The sequence below is a fragment of the Piliocolobus tephrosceles genome, chromosome 20 (assembly GCF_002776525.5).
Source record: "Piliocolobus tephrosceles isolate RC106 chromosome 20, ASM277652v3, whole genome shotgun sequence".
Taxonomy (NCBI): Eukaryota; Metazoa; Chordata; class Mammalia; order Primates; family Cercopithecidae; genus Piliocolobus; species Piliocolobus tephrosceles.
The window spans coordinates 26,245,261-26,262,367 of NC_045453.1; the positions used below are offsets into that span (position 1 = coordinate 26,245,261).

General features: G+C 43.5%; 1 protein-coding gene across 7 annotated transcripts in view; it reads right to left on the reverse strand.

Moving 5' to 3' along the window:
• Positions 1 to 751: 751 nt before the first annotated feature.
• The window catches only part of ZNF217 (zinc finger protein 217), a 42,411-nt gene continuing 26,055 nt past the window's right edge, over positions 752 to 17,107 (reverse strand). For all 7 annotated transcript variants that reach the window (XM_023184118.1, XM_023184122.3, XM_023184120.3 and 4 more), the window contains 5 exons: positions 14,564 to 16,273; positions 11,421 to 11,537; positions 8,850 to 10,403; positions 4,901 to 5,033; positions 752 to 2,941 (listed from right to left, as the gene is read on the reverse strand). In XM_023184118.1, the coding sequence (XP_023039886.1) occupies positions 4,924 to 5,033; positions 8,850 to 10,403; positions 11,421 to 11,537; positions 14,564 to 15,929 (3,147 nt within the window). In that variant the 5' untranslated portion in view covers positions 15,930 to 16,273 and the 3' untranslated portion in view covers positions 752 to 2,941; positions 4,901 to 4,923. The remainder of the gene's footprint in view (positions 2,942 to 4,900; positions 5,034 to 8,849; positions 10,404 to 11,420; positions 11,538 to 14,563; positions 16,274 to 17,107) is intronic.

Here is a 17,107-nt window from a genome sequence, read left to right on the forward strand (position 1 = left end):
AGATCAGAAGTTCAAGGCCAGCCTGACCAACATGGCAAAACCCGTCTCTACTAAAAATACAAAAATTAGTGGGGTGTGGTGGCGCATGGCTGTAATCCCAGCTACTTTGGAAGCTGAGGCAGGATCTCTTGAATCCAGGAGGCAGAGGTGGCAGCAAGGCAAGATCGTGCCAGTGCATTTCAGCCTGGGCAACAAAGATCCTATCTCCAAAAAAAAAGTGTGTTTTTGTTTTTGAGATGGAGTCTCGCTCTTGTCGCCCAGGCTGGAGTGCACTGGCGCAATTTCAGCTCACTGCAACCTTTGCCTCTCAGATTCAAGCGATTTCTCATGCTTTAGCCTCTTGAGTAACTAGGACCACAGGTGTTTACCACCATACCCAGCTAATTTTTGTATTTTTTAGTAGAGATGGGGTTTCACCATGTTGGCCAGGTTGGTCTCAAACTCTTGGTTTCAAGTGATCCACCTGCCTTGGCCTTCCGAAGTGCTGGGATTACAGGCTGAGTCACGTGCTGCCTTAAGATTGTGTTTACAAGCCAGGTATGATGGCTTGATACTCGGGAGGCTGAGAGCTGCAGGATCAGTTGGAGCCCAGGGGTTCAAGGCTGCAGTGAGCCGTGATTGCACCACTGCACTCCAGCCTGGGTGAAAAAGCGAGAGCACATCTCAAAAAAAAGAAAGAAAGAAAGAAAACTAAAAAGTGAAATAAAACAAAATGAGAAACCAGAAACACAATAAACACTAAAACTCAAGATTGCAAAACACCAAATCTATATTTACACTTCCACATATAATAACATAACTTTAAGCTGAAATATATCATAAATAAAACAAGTAATGTCTACTGTTTGACAACTTAAGTATCAACAATTAAAATAAATCAAACTGGAATGAAATAAATACATAAACAAAATCCAACGAATTGTACCTCTATTATATGTACTGTTGTCTCAAAGAAAAAAAAAACATATAAAACCAGTAGTATACCAATAGTTAATACTGATGGACACAAAAACATATTTTGAAGTACAAAGGGCTGTAGGAAAATAATTGGTATTTTCATACATTCAGAAATGTGGTTAGAGAGAGAAATCTGAAAGCCCCCAAAATTCCAGCATAACACAAATTGACTTGTTTTCAAATAGATTTGGTGATTTCTTTTTTTTAAATACAGGTTTAAATTCCAGCCCTCTATTATCACATACCCCCTTTTAAGATTTATGGTTCTAGTCACAGCAAGCTCTCTGTAACACTCATTGGATTAGGCAAAGATTGAGTCAATCATCTTGCAAATGTGTTAATCTTCAAAAATAGGCTATAAAAGTGCAAAACTATGAAAACAAAATCTAGATTATGTACATATGGCTCAGCTTGTGAACAGGAAAAAAGGTCAATAGTGTACACTTTCCTGATACAAAGCACTTCATTGCAATGCCAGCAGACTGATCTCAAATTACTTCTCCCTTGTCACACAGGAGCTAAGACTTCTATCAAGGAGGACATCTTACGTTGCATAATTTAAAAAGAAAAAAAAATCTTCAAGGACTTTACCCTTGCTCTATGGAGAACAGCGAGGCCAGAAAAATGAACAGTGCAAATTTATTTTTGAAAAAGTTTCTTAATAAAATATTTTGTGGTCACTACGCCCATGTACTAATAATCATGGACAGCACATTAAAGAACAAAAGTTTAAAATATCTAGGAAGCCAGCTGGTGGCCATCTTCTCTAAAACCCAAATTGCATGTGCACTGAGAAAAATGCTACTGCCTCATAACAACCAAAAATGGGAAGATAACTGAGGTCTAGAAACAGATTTTCTCTTTCTAGACTCCCAGGAGGCTCGGCCAGCAGTTCCTTATTCAGAATCAATGTGTCTATAATCAACTCTAGTATGTCCACAGTTCACCCAAATGCCAGATACATTAAGACTACCAAATACAAACCTAAAATGTTTCCCCAAGAATTTCCCTTAAAACTGTTCCCCAATATCTGCAATTCACAGGTATAATTTACCATTTTTGTTTTTATATACTAATTTAGGCAGCCCCCCCCAACTGAATCTTCCAACGAAAGTGATTAATTTGATAGAAACAAATATAAATAACTGCACATACAGTTTCTTATGTTTACACAATGTGTGGCTGCCCTACAGGGAAAATGCTTCTCTGCAGACACACTCTTAAAAATCCTACAAGCCATCCCAAGCCCCTCAGTCAAGGATTCTGGAGGTTCCAGGACAATCTGGAGAGGCGAGGAAGAAGGTGTCTTCCCCAGCTGAGATGCTGAAAGTTGCAATAAAATGCTGCCAACTTCCAAATGGCTGACTCAATATCTGCAGCACGTGTATCATAGAGGGTCAATACTTCCATTAACAATTTTAAGACAACAATAGATTTCGGAGGATTCAACATAATACAAAATCATTGACAGTTTAAAAAAAAAATACATTTTAAATGAAAGAGCACAATAGCAGAAACTGCTCCAAGTGATGAGCTGTATTAGAGAAAAGGAATACACACAGTATTTAAACAAGCAGGTTTACAACTTAAGATATTTACAGATTTTTACCTGAGGTGCAAGCATTATATACTTTTCCCCCATCCCACCCCAACCCACCCAAATGATTTCTTTTCAGCAGCGCTCAAGTATGCAAAAATTCCACTTCTTATTTGGTCGATTCTAAAAAAAATATTATTCAGGGACAAAATAGAGATTTCCAGTCCCCATGTATGTAGGTTCCAACTGTTCCAACTAGTTTTTATTGCTATTTGGTACAAAAGTTAACAGAACAACTTTACAAAACTGTAGTGTTCCTTGCCGATTCCTTATATGTTTTATGTACAGTACAATCACAGCTTATTTCAGTAGCTTTCACCATTCGCTTCTCAAAGGATGAAGTAAAATTTAATTTCATGGAGAGTAAGCACTGACATCCACCAAGACCTAAGGAAAAAAAACATTTTTTAAATTATTAAGATCAAAAATGAATACAGTTTAGAAAATTATTTCTTTAAACAAATATAATAAATAGAACCAAATTGACATAGAAATGCAATGGGTTCTGTTTGCTGTTTTTGAGATGGAGTCTCCCTCTGTCACCCAGGCTGGAGTGCAGCGGCACAATCTTGGCTCACTGCAACCTCCACCTCCCAGGTTCAAGCAATTCTCCTGCCTCAGCCTCCAAAGCAGCTGGGACTACAGGCATGCGCCACCACACCCGGCTAATTTTTTTGTATTTTTAGTAGAGAGAGGTTTCACCATGTTGGCCAGGCTGGTCTTGAACACCTGACTTCAAGTGATCCGCCCACCTCGGCCTCCCAAAGTGCTGGGATACAGGCATGAACCACTGCGCCCGACCCTGGGTTCTATTTAGTTCAACTTTTGCCATGAAAGTATTAGGAGAATAACTAGATAATGCTGCAAACTTTGGAGCTACTTTTAGTAATTAGAACTGAGATGACTTAACCAAGAATCAGAATTGAGTAAAAGGCAATTGCCATGCACAGGAAAATCCCAGCTACTCAGGAGGCTGCGGTGGGAAGACTGCTTGGGCCCAGGAGTTTGAGGCTCCAGTGAGCCATCCTGGACCACGAGCATCTTTTCATCTTTGCATCCTAGCAGCCAGTAGGCACTCGGTAAAGAGGCTGCTCAATGAATATACAGGGATGGTTTTATGGGACAAGAGTTATCTGAGAAGTAACTATCTGCGCGTGAGCCCCAAGCTTTCCATTTAATCTTATTGTTGAATGAGTCATAGTATAACCTGTACACAGACATCACACCTTCTGCCCAAGCTAATTAACTAAATATAAACTAACAAAACCAACACATGTAATTCTGATACTACTACTTGAGCCTTATGGGACGGGAGTGCACTACAATCAGACCATAAACATGTGACCTGCATGCTCACATACTTGCTCCTGTCCCAGTTCTCCTCCAACAGATAAGGACTTGCCAAGACTTTGAACAAGCTCTTAACCTAGAACACTGGGCACAGAACCTGGATCTTTGCAGACCTAGGACAAAAACCAGGCTCCTCCCTCTCACAGACAAGAGGGAGGCTTTGAGCAAACTGCATAATCCACACCTTGGTCTCATCTGAAAAGCATGCACAATACCTCCTAATGCTAGGTCACCAACTTTTTCTGTAAAGGGCCAGACGGTAAATAGTTTCAGCTTTGCAGGCCACATGGTCTGTCACAGCTGCCCGACTTTGCTGCTGCAGCAAGAAGGCAGCTACAGACCGTATGTTAACAGATGGGCATGGTCATGTTCCAATAAAACTTTACTGATGACGATGGGTGAAAAGCTACTTTGCTCATCCCTTACCTAAGCCCTTTGCTGCAACAGAACTAAATGAAATCTTGATTATAAAACACTTCATTCAATGCCTAGCACAAAGTAAATGCTCAGTAAATTCCATTCACCATGACTGTTTTTCCTATTATTTTCACTAATATCCAAAGATCCTGAGGACTCTAATTTTAAACACCTAAAAAAATCAAAATCAAACTTAGAAACAATTTTGTTACACTATATTAGACAAGTTAACTGCTTATTTCCAATCAAGTAAACTCAATCCCCACCCCCCTCTTTTTTTTAAGACAGAGTCTTGCTCTGTCACCCAGGATAGGCTGCAGTGGCGCAATCTGCAATCTGCAACCTCCGCCTCCTGGGTTGTTCAAGTGGTTCTCCTGCCTCAGCCTTCTGAGTAGCTGGGACTACAGGTACCCGCCACCACGCCCGGCTAATTTCTGTGTTTTTAGTACAGACAGGGGTTTCACCATGTTGGCCAAGCTGGTCTCAAATGCTTGACCTCAGATGATCTGCCTGCCCTGACCTCCCAAATGGCCACCGCGCTCAGCCAATTCAGTGTTTTTAATTGAAACATATGCTCACCTTTTTTCCCCCAAATTAATGAATCAAGTTTTTTTGTCATTTGGTCGATAATGTGCATTCCCAACAAAATTCTCATAGTTTCTCTTTTGTACCATGCTGTTAGATAAGTGTTGATATGACACAGGCCTTTTTCCTGATTGGGAAAAAAAAAAAAAAAAAATTTAGAGTTAAGGTCAAACAATTAGGTAAGATGTGTATAGGTTGTTAGAAAGTCAATTTTCAAAATTCCTGACGCTGATAATGTAATCACAACACATAAGTCACATAGTGGCATGCACGTTTTCAGTTACAGCTGAATTGTGTTTATGACACTTGTTAGCACAAATGTGGTTGATGTCATTAAAACTAAAATTGTCTGTCACTAGAAAGAATTAAAAAGCCAGAAAAAAATGGTATCACAAAATACTTGAAACCTATATGCCTCATGAACCAAACTATGTAAAAGTGTTGCTTCTTTTTTTTAATCATTTAAAAGGGGATTTGTCAGCCTGGGCAACATGCTGAGACCGCTTCTCGACTAAAAATAAAAAAGGAGCTTGGTATGGTGGCATGCACCTTTAGTCCCAGCTACTCAGGAGGCCGAGACGGAAGGACGGAAGGACTGCCTGAGCCCCGGAGGTCAAGGCTGCAGGGAGCCATGATTGCACCACTGCACTCCAACCTGGGCAACAGTGTGACCCTGTCTCAAAGAGGGGGCGGGGGGGAGAAAAATAAGGAGGATCTGACTTGCAACACACAGAGCCTTTTCCCGCTTTAGGACAAAGTTTTGATTCCCGTCCATTTTAAGCACCACGGGGGGGAAAACGAACCTTTTTAACCAAAAGGCAGTACAAATTACTATTTCATCACAATTTTTATAAAATCTACTGAAGTGTGTGAAAGCAACTGTTTTTTAATTTGCTATCTCTACCGAACCAATCAGCATCAAGCAAATCTTGATAGAGTGTTGTCACCACACAGAAGCCTCAGTTCGAAACTAACACACACTGAAATGTGTAAAACACCAATTCTGTCTCCTTGGGGAGCACAAACCAGTACAGCCTCTGTCTGGTAACGGAAGCCGCTGTGGTTTGATCAAGTTTGCCAAGGGGAAGATGTCCCTGGGACACTGAGCTACTTTTTTACACACACAGGTATGTGCCAGACACCTGTACGTAGTGACGTCACCAGGACACGTTTCCATGGGGAAAACCCCAGTCATCTATGAGGTCAACAATGTACCTACGGGGGAAATAAGGCTGGTTTTCAATTTATACAGTTGTCTCTAAGTATCCGAAGGGCACTGGCTCCAGGACCACCCCCCCGCCCCTGCCCCACTGCCAACAGATACCAAAATCCATGGATGCTCAGGTCCCGAATATAAAAGTGTCATATTTGCAGTATTCATAGTATTTATAGTACAATTTTTTTTTTTTTTTTTTTTTTTTGAGATGGAGTCTCACTCTGTCCCCCAGGCTGGAGTGCAATGGCGCAATCTCAGCTCACCGCAACCTCCGCCTCCTGGGTTTCAAGTGATTCTCCTGCCTCAGCCTCCCGAGTAGCTGGGATTACAGGCATGTGCCACCACATCCATCTAATTTTGTATTGTTAGCAGAGATGAGGTCTCTCCATGTTGGTCAGGCTGCTTCCCAAAGTCCTGGGATTTCAGGCGTGAGCCACCATGCCCGGCCTTGTAGTACTATTAATTTGTAGTTTTTGGAGTGTAACCTATGCACATCCTCGCATATACTTTTTTTTTTTTTTTTTTTGAGACAGTCTCGCTCTTTAGCCCACGCTGGAGTGCAGTGGCACAATCTAGACTTACTCACTGCAACCTCTGCATCCCTGGTTCCAAACAACTCTCATGCCTAAGCCTCCCAAACAGCTCAGATTACAGGTGCCCGCCACCACACCCAGCCAGTTTTTGTATTTTTAGTAGAGGCGGGTTTTCGCCAATGTTGGCCGGGCTGGTCAAATTCCTGGCCTCAATCGAGCTGCCCACCTCAGCCTCCCAAAGCGTTGGGATTACAGACGTGAGCCACCACATCCAGCCCCTCCCATATACTTTAAATCATCTCTACATTGCCGGGCATGGTGGCTCATACCTGTAATCCCAGCACTTTGTGAAGGTGAGACGGGTGGATCACCTCAGGTCAGGAGTTTGAGCCCAGCCTGACCAACATGGCGAAATGCCGTCTCTACTAAAAATACAAAAATCAGCCTGGCATGGTGGCGGGTGCCTGTATCCAAACTACTCGGGAGGCTGAGGCAGGAGAACTGCTTGAACCCAGGAGGTGGAGGCTGCGATGAACTGAGATCACGCCACTGCACTCCAGCCTGGGCAACAGAGCGAGACTCCATCTCAAAACACACAAAAAAATCATCTCCTTCATTATTTATAAAACCTAATATGAAGTAAATGCTATGGAAATAGTTGTTACACTGTATTATCTAGGTAATATGGACAAGAAAAGGAAATCCACAGATGTTCAGTACAGATGCAACCATCCCATTTTCCCCTCAAATATTTCAGTCCCACAGCTGGCTGAATCCACTGAGGCACAACCCAAAGATAAGGAGGGCTGACGACATTTAACAGTATAACGGTTCACAAGACCATTTAACGGTTCACAAGACCCCTTACTGGGCGCCCCCCGATTCTGCCCTGTGTGGGAAGCATGTGACTTGCAGTGTACATGTAAAACGTGGTTTCTGCTCTTAAGAAGTGTACAGGCCAGCAGGGAGTGGTAAAACACCCGAGGAAGAACCCCCAGGCTGGGCGTGGTGACTCACACCTGTAATCCCAGTACTTTGGAAGGCCAAGGCCGGCGCATCGCCTGAGGTCAGGAGTTCAAGACCAGCCTGGCCCACATGCTGAAACTCTTGTCTCTACTAAAAATATAAGAATTAGCCGGGCGTGGTGGCACGTACCTATAACCCCAGCTATTCAGGAGGCTGAGGCTGGAGAATCGCTTGAACCCAGGAGGAGGAGGTTGCAGTGAGCCAAGATCACGCCATTGCACTCCAGCCTTGGCAACAAGAGCGAAACTCATCTCAAGAAAACAGAACAAAACAAAAAAAACCCCACAACTCCGGGTGGATTGGCAGTGACTACTGAGCAGGCCATAAATGTGCAAAGGAAGAAAAAGGGCTGCGATGAAGTGAGGCAAGCTGGGGCCTAAATTGGCTGCATCTGGAATTTCAACAGCAAGACAAGAATGGACTAGATAGACCAGTGTTCTCACCCGCTGTTTCCATCATGATCACTCCCACAACAGAAAAATAAAATGAATAAGAAAAATTACTCAAGGCTGGGTATGGTGGCTCATGCCTGTAATCCTGGCATTCTGGGAGGCCGAGGCAGGAGGATCACTCGAGGCCAGGGGTTTCAGACCAGCCTGGGCAACAAAGCAAATCCCTGTCTCACAAAAAAGTAAATTTCAGTTAGCCAAGCGTGGTGGAGTGCATCTGTAGTCTCAGATACTTGGAAGGCCAACACAGGAGGATCACCTGCGGCCAGGAGTTCAAGACCAGCCCGGGCAACTCCATCTCTACAAAAAAATTTAACAATCAGCTGTGCATGGTAGCAGCACATACAGTCTCAGCGACTTGGGAAGCTGAGGCAGGAGGATCTCTTGAACCCAAGAATTCCAGAGTACAGTAAGCTATGATTACACCACTGCACTCCAACCTGGATGACGGAGCAAGACCCTTTCTCTAAAAATAAAATAAGACTAAACAATTAAAAATAATATTCGGGGTGAGAGTTCAACCCACAGAGTTAAGTAAGCTTTGGAGGACCGCAAACCACTGCCGTATCTAAGAATGCTTCTCCCGTGACCCCCAAGAACTCTGCGCTGCCCACCCTCGACCCCTGGGAGTGGTACCATCTCCACGGAGAATGCATGGATTAGCTGTTAGTCACCATAGGCGTCAGTGCCATTTAAACACGCTACCCCTCATGCAATACCTTCTAACGTCGAGCTGGACGCTGGACTACTAGCAGGCACACAAGTGTAAAGCGGCCCGGAGCCACCGTAGGGCTTCTGAACCGTCAGCACATTTGGAGACTCGACCTCACTGGAGCTCAGGAACCTCGGTTTGGGAGGCAGCGCTGGCGAGGGATACACGCAGTCCTGCGGTAACAGTGAGGTGATGCCTCTGACCACGTGGTACTTGGGAAGGTCATAGCCTCTTCTGTAATTGGCCCCAGGCTGGTCAACATCAAGGGCAACCACGGTGGACTTCAGTCTTTTTGGAAGGGGTTCACCAAATTCTGCTGCAGTGGTGCTGGCACTCCGATTACAGAAATAGTCTCTTCCTGGAGGTGCCCACGGGCTGTCGTTCTTGGGAGGGTAGTCGATGGAACCATTGATGTTACTGCTGCCGAGGGTGGGCTGAGAAGGAGCTACTGGGAGAGGTTTCAATTTTGTCTCAGGTCTTTTTGTCTTATCCGGTGCAGGGGAAACACTGGTTTTAGGAAACATCTCAGACTGCTGTTGCCTGGTGGCGGCCCCTTGGACCCCCACATTCTGCTGTGGTCTGTGGGACTTCAGGTTACTTGGGGCTAAAGTGCTAGAGTCTATCCCTGAAGTCAGAGGGGCCTTGCCTGGCCCAGGAGGGCTCTGCTTCCCCTTCGCAGATGGCAGGGATTTGGACTGCGCTGGGAAAGCAGACTTCGGCTTGGGTTTACAGAAACTAGAGAGGGGAGGCACATCTTTTCCCAGCAACGCTGGCGGGCACCCGGTACGTCGACTTCTAAGCGAGGGCTTGTTTCGACAGTTTTTATGAACATCAGGATTGTATTTATGCTCCAGTCTCTGGTGCATCATTAAAACTTCTGGATAAAATGTCTTGAAGGTACAAAATGGACAGGTGATACTTGGAATTAAACTTTTGCTCAAAGAAATTGCCGGGCAATTGTGAAGAGCCCCCAGGGATAAATTTAAAGGTTTTTCATGACAATCCACACTGGGCCTGTATCTGCAGTCAGCTGCGGTCTCCGTTTGCTTCTCTTTGGGGTTAACTTCAAGGATATGGGTGGTACTGCCGTCCGGAGGAGGAGAAACATCCGCCGTGGTTCTGTAGATGAGGTTATTTGCCTGAGTTTCAACTGCTGATCTCTTTTTTAACAGGTCCAGGTAAGCAGGGGTAGGGTTTTTATTCACTTTATCAGCACTGTCATCAGCTGCATTTTTATGGAAATCCTGAGTATCTTTGTGTGCTGGTGAGAGCTCAGCGCTGCCCAGAACATTCTGAAAAACAGAAGGCATCTCCTTAAGCTGCTTTGCAGGTGGACTGCCTGTAACATCTTTGGCACCATCAAAAAATCTTTTCAAATTTTTGGTTTGCGCACTGTCCGCGGTTAATAGTGCATCTTCAGTGTCCTGATTTTTACCATCGTTCTTGACTTCAGCAGCAACATCGGTTTGTTTCTCCTTGTGATGTCTCTCCAAGTGATACCTCAGAGATGTCTTCTGGGCTGCAGCATATTCACAAAATTCACATTTGTATGGTTTTTCACCTAAGGCAAGAAATGGCACTTTATTATAGAAGTGTACGAAAAGCACTGAAATAGAGCAAAGGGCTATTTACTGAGAAAACAGGCTTCTTTCCTCCATTTGCTTTCTCTATCTGCTATCACACAGCATTTCTCATCAGTTCTTTATCACCCTTACTGTAATGAATATTTGAAATTGCGAATACCTATCTTCAGTAGAAGAATTAACAGCAACACTTCTAACTCCTTTAATCTTCCTAATAGCCCTAGGGAAATAGGTATTATTCCACTTTTACAGTGAAGAAAACTACAAGCACAAAAAGGTTAAATAACTTGCCCAAGGGTGCACAGATAGTAAGTGGAAGAGATGACATTTCAAATCTACGCAGCCTCCTACACCATGATGTCATAGCTCCTTTCACAATCTCAAGACTACGAAATAGATTCTCATTTCATTCTCAATCATAAAGACATAAGATGCAGCATTTTAAAATATTGTAGTTTTAATAAGATGAAAGTCAGGATACAGCAGTCATAAACTAAACAAATGAACTTTTTCCAGGCATGGTGGCTCACGCCTGTAATTCCAGTGGGAGGCCAAGGTGGGTGGATCACTTGAGGTCAGGAGTTCGAAACCAGCCTGGCCAGCATGGTGAAACCCCATCTCTACTAAAAATACAGAAATTAGCCGGATGTGTTGCCAGGCGCCTGTAATCCCAGCTACTGGGGAGACTGAGACAGAAGTACTGCTTGAACCAGGGAGGCGGAAGCTGCAGTGAGCCGAGATTGCACCACTGCACTTCAGCCTACGTGACAGGGCAAGACTCCATCTCAAAAGACAAAAAAGAAATGAACTTCAAATAAGAACAATGGCTCAAGTTACAATGGCACTAAAAGAATAATAATAACCGCTGTAATCAACATGCTACATAAGCTAGTCCAAGGACCTGTTAGAGTATCTGAACACCACCACCAAAAAATCAGATAGATAACTACATAATTTTTAACTACTGCATGGTTAAAAATATAAAAGTTCTTTACCTGTATGCGTTCTGAGATGAATATTGAGGTAATAATTTGAACGGAAAAACTTTCCACAATAACTACACTCTCTTGAAGATGTAAGATGCTTTATTTTTCCTCCATCATCATTTTTATCTTAAAGGAAAAACAAATATTTATATAAGAAGGTAGCTGAAGTACGTGAATAACGCATGCTAACTTAAATATTGACAAACATTTTTGGAAAGCATGAAAAAATTCTTTTATATAACACCGGGTTAGAACAAAACGGCTAGACACACACCAAATGCTGTTTTGAGGCTGTCTGAAGTTTCAGAGTGTTGTAACGTGGTTTTGTTTTGTTTTTTTCTGGGTACAGCAGAGTACACTATTAAAGATTCAGTTCTTTGTTTGCCTTAATCACAAGAAAGATCATTTAACCGACTGAATTGCCCGGGCAGCTTCCGGTTCTCAGTATCTCTGTGAGCAGGCAGGATCTGGCAAACCGAAGGTGGACATACATACTGGCGGGAAAAATGATCTTCTTCAGAATCATTTGGAAAAATGAGCCCATTACAAACCACCAACCACCATGGGAAAAATAAGCCGTTTACGGTTAAGATTAAACAAGTGACCACTAGAGGGCAGCAGGCATAACTTAATCTTTAACAGAAAATAGAGTTTGGCATGGGGCAAGCACCTAGGAAAGTTTGTCAAAATTTAGCAAAGTTTTGGAAAGCAGGCTGTATTGTCCACAAACACTCCTGTGGGAGAAACAGATCTGACAAATGAAAACGCGTCCCTAAATGACACAGTGTTTGGCTTCAGTCTCTGCAGGACAATAGGACAGTATGTCTCACGTGCATCAGTGAAGTCCACTCGAAGGAGGACAGAACTTCAAACACACACCAGCCCTCCAAAAGACTAAGAGGTGCTGCCGTTAAAATACCACCCCCAACACACGTGAATGTTTAACTTTTAAATAAATGTCCCCTTACTGTAGATCATATGACTATCCACCTGTAAGACAGAGACACCCTTGATCTATAATCTAAAGAAAGACTTAAAAAAAATTTTACCTCATCTTCTTAAATCTTAAAAAAGCCAGGTTGATAGTATAATATGATAAATTTAGACTACTAAGATAATATAAGTTTAGGAAAATCAATTCCCCAAACACAGAATGGCCAGCTTTGTTTTCTTACAATCATACCCAAACTAGCTGGGTTTATAACTGGCTGTTGTTGCAATTTCCAACTCCCAACTATGTGTCAGGATTTATGGTATGTTGCGTCACATCCAAAAAGCTATGAAATGCCTTTTCTTTAGAACAAAGGACGTGACATTTCCACATCTACCTGGTTCCTGCTCTTTCAAGCATCACCTCTGACTTTACAGTTATATTTTTTAAAGGACTATGATCTTTTTACAAATAGGCCGTTCAAATTGTCCTTGGGAGGTGGAAGACAAGGGTCAATGAACCATTTTGCAAACAGGGAAATAGTGGCAAAGAAAGGTTAAGCAACTCATAATTGGTCACAAAACAATGCAGTGGTAGAACGAGAACTCAGTGCCAAGCTGTGGTGCTTCCACCCACAGCCAGGCATTCGGTCCTGCCTGATGATCTAGCCCGTGTTTTCCACACCACCTACCAGTAACCGGCCTTTTCATTTCTTTCAGGACACTGGGGCATCTCACAAGGCCCCTACCACAGTACCCGCACTAGCAGAAACCACTTCGCTAACTGGAGTCTGTGTTTAAAGCCTCTTTTTATGATGTCAGTAAGACATCAGATTTGTAGTATGCTAAGTGCTAGGTTTCCTGTGTCCCAGGAAACTCAAAAACATTCTAAAGATTTGATATACCGACTACAGTTCTCATGTCAATCACATGATCAGAAAAGGAACTGGCACCACCTGAAGAGCAGGTGAAGGACTCGAGTCCGATCAACTGTGTGGGCAAATTCACCGTGGGTCTCATACACACAGTTCTCCAAAGAATTCACACACACAGCCAAGTTACACTGAGAGGAGGAGGCACTTGTTTGAACTGAGGACCACTTTAATAAAGGCTTCCCCAAGACCAATTCATGTTCTCATCATTCACTTGTCAATTACGGTCTGCCCATCAGGGGTCTTTTTCAACTGTTTTAAGCAGCAGGATCCTCTATTCAAACAAAATATTAAACTCTGATAGGAGAAGCTCTGGCTACAATGAGGATGGGCACAACTCCAAACACAGGTGGAATCCTTTGCCCTAGATAACGCCCACCAGGATTCAGGAATATTATGTGAGCATGCCTTCAGTGATCGCCTTCTGTTTCTATAAATGCCATTAGTACACTGAAAACTGTGCTGACCAGATGAGCTTTCTTAAAAGTGTCTTGGTGTGCCCACATTCCTTGTATTTTATGACAAATCATTTGGGTTCCTGAGGTACCTATTAATGGATACCAGCTTGCCAGACAGAAAGGATAGGGTTTCGGACAGCACCAAATGGCTGCCCAAATAATATTCCTGGCTCTAGTTGATCATCACTCCCAGTACCTTTTATGACCACTGGAAATTCACTCCAGATAAGGTTTTACCTTACGTCAAGGCTAGGGTCTCTCAATGTTGAAACTATTGATACTTGAGACCAGATAATTCTTTGATGATGGGGCTGTCCTGTGCATTGTACCACACTGAGCAGCGTCCCTGGCCTCTGCACACTGGATGCCACTAGGCGCACACGCACACGTGCATGCACACACCCCCACACACAGTATAACAACCAAAATGCCTCCACACATTGCCAGATACTGACTGGGAGCAAAATCATCCCAGTTAAGAAGCAGTGCATTTGGATTGAATGCACATTAAAAAAAAAAACAAACAAACAAACAAAAAAAAGTGTTTTTTAAGTAAAATGTTCAACGTTTGAAAAAAAAAAAACACACACAAGATTTTCAGAACAAGGAGACCTTTTAACTCAACCCTGTTATTACAGAAATGAGAAAATTAAGGCCCTGAGAAGTTAAATGGCTTACACAGAGTGATACCAAAAAGAGCCTGGATTTGACTCTGCCTCTCCAAACTCCACTCCTGGCCAGCGTTGTCTAGAGATGGGAAGAGAGGGAGGGGGAGACAGACAGACAGACAGACACAGGCGGAACAGCACGGGAGGGAGACAGGGCAGCTTACCCAGCTGGATTCCTTCGGGAAGCCCATCCTCAGATCCATCTTCAGAACCACCTTCCCCTCGATCCACGGCTCCATTTTCATCCAGAGGGGTGGCGAGGTCAGGAGAGCATGTCCCCGGCTGCCTCCCGTCCACAGACATGGTGGGCGACTCCGCGCCAGCCCTCCGGTCCTTCTTGTGGACCCTCGAGTGCAAGACCAGCTGGTGGTAGGTTCTGAAAGCTTTGCCGCACTCGGAGCAGTGCGTGGGCTTCTCCTTGCTGCTGGGTAACTTGGGATCCGCGTCCACGGAGGGCGCGTCGCCGTTGGAGGGTCGGCACTTCTCTTTCTCTTGCGAGAGGCCTGTACAACTGCCCTTATTTTCTCCAACCTCCTTCTCGGAACTCGAATCATCGTTGTCGGTGCTCCCTTCTTGTCCCGATTCCTTCACTTCTTCTTGGCAAATTGCAACTTTTCCTTTGGTAGCCAGCTGCCAAGCCTGGAAGGTGGTGAACGGATCGAGCTGAGGTATGCATTTGACAAGCTTCTTCCCCGTTTCAGTGTGAGATTTTGGTCTCAAGTTGAACAACCGCAGGAAGTCTTCCCTGGAGGACGGCGTTCCCTCTTGTGGCGAGTCTGTCTGCGCGCTGCTGGTACCGAGAGCGGTTTTTTTGGTGTGCACCTTGCTGTGCTCAATTAGATTTTCTTTATTTGTAAATAGGAAGCCACAAACCATGCAGATTTTGTAAGGAGAGGGGATGCTCTCAGCCGCGTGCACCTGGACGACCTCGTTGATCGTTGCCGGACTCTCCAAGCCTTGCTGCAGTTTGCTCCTGGCCCCCGATTTGCCATTATGTGTCCGCATGTGATTTTTAAGAAACCAAGGCTCCTTGAATCTTCTTCCGCACATGTTACACCCGTAAGTGAAAGAATCTTTGTGTGTCCGCATGTGGATCTCAACATCAAAAGCGACTCTGAATGTCTGCCCGCATACCTCACAGCTAAAGTCTTCATTTTCCTTGCAATTCTTTTCCTTGGGAGGTTCTGTTCGTACTTGACTTTTATCAAGCGGACTAAGATACTCCGCTTCAACCCGAAGAACTGCTGGTTCACAAAGGGTAGGCCGGTGTTGCATTAAGACATGTTTATTAAGGTCTTCTGAATGTGTGAAGGTCTGGCTGCAGAACATGCAATCCAAGGGCATATACCCCTCTATTTGGATGACATTTTTTTCTTGCGTAGCTCGGAATGGAACAACAGCGGTCCCTTTCATTGACATGGCGTCCTCCATCTCCATCTGACTGCCAAGAGAGCTGCCAATCACTTCTGGCCCATCCATGTACATCAAGAGGGATTGAGTTGGCATGTTTCCTGTCACTTTCGATTGCATATAATCTCAAAGTTCCCTTGGGGAATTTCTGGAGTTGGAATAAGGCCACTTGTAAGACTTGTCACTCACCCCTCTAACAGCCCTGGGCTTCAAAAACCAGAACAAATATTTATTAGAAAAGTTCAGAAGAAAAGTGTATAGTCCTCTAACTTCTTCGGAACTTTTAGGAAGCTCAGTGGTGGTATCACTGGTTCTTTCCACAAACAAGGCATACAGACTCCCGAATGCTTTGATTCAAATATGAATCAGCACAAAGCATTAGTTCTCTTTGTCTCCATTGAATGAGTGTTTCAATTGAGCAAGAAGTCAATCCCAGCAACCTGGAGACAAGGGATTTCCAAACCCTAGAGGAAAAAAAACAGAAACGGTTAGCTACACTCAGAGCAAAGAGAAGGCTGGTGTGGGTGAGTCATACGGTCTTCTCCATGCAGCAGAGAAGATACCTAATTCAATTGCTTCACTTTTAACTAATATATACACAGCATCCTGTTAAACATGCTTGTTAATTAAATCATTGGCATTTTATCCAGTCAGTACACTTATTAAATCAGAATTTCATCCAGTTAAAATCCAGTTTAAATCAGTGCTTTACTGACTTAAATCTAAAATGTCAAGTTTTAGGTCAGAAATGGTTAAATTCAGCTGAACACATTTTAAATGTCACTAAAGATGCACATGTGGATGCCATCAACAGCCTTCCTAAATCTAAAGACTGTAAGAACTGTGAAAATTAAGATGAAAAAATTTAGTAAACTAAAAAATTTTAAATCCAGTGTATATAAAACAATTTACAATGTTTTGTATACAAGCAAATCTGCATCCAAGAAATCTAAGTGCCCAAACACACCCTCGGAGATTGCACAGAGATCAACAAAATGAGCACAGAAATACAGAAACTTTTCCTAAAATCCCCATTCAAGAAATATGAAACACCTCAGAATGGTCACTCATCTTGGGCAGGGGAACCCTGATATATTCTGGTTCACTGTATATTCCAAACCTCAATCCACTGTTCAAATCACAGCTTGCTTTCAACAACTTTCTGCCTTCAACAAGCACTGGGTGGGGCTTCCTAGTCCAAACAACAAATAAGGAAAGACATACACAAAGCTCCTTTGTGAATGTATAGATTTAAAATAAAATCCTCAAACAGGGCTGTTTCAACAGGGCTTAGTCTT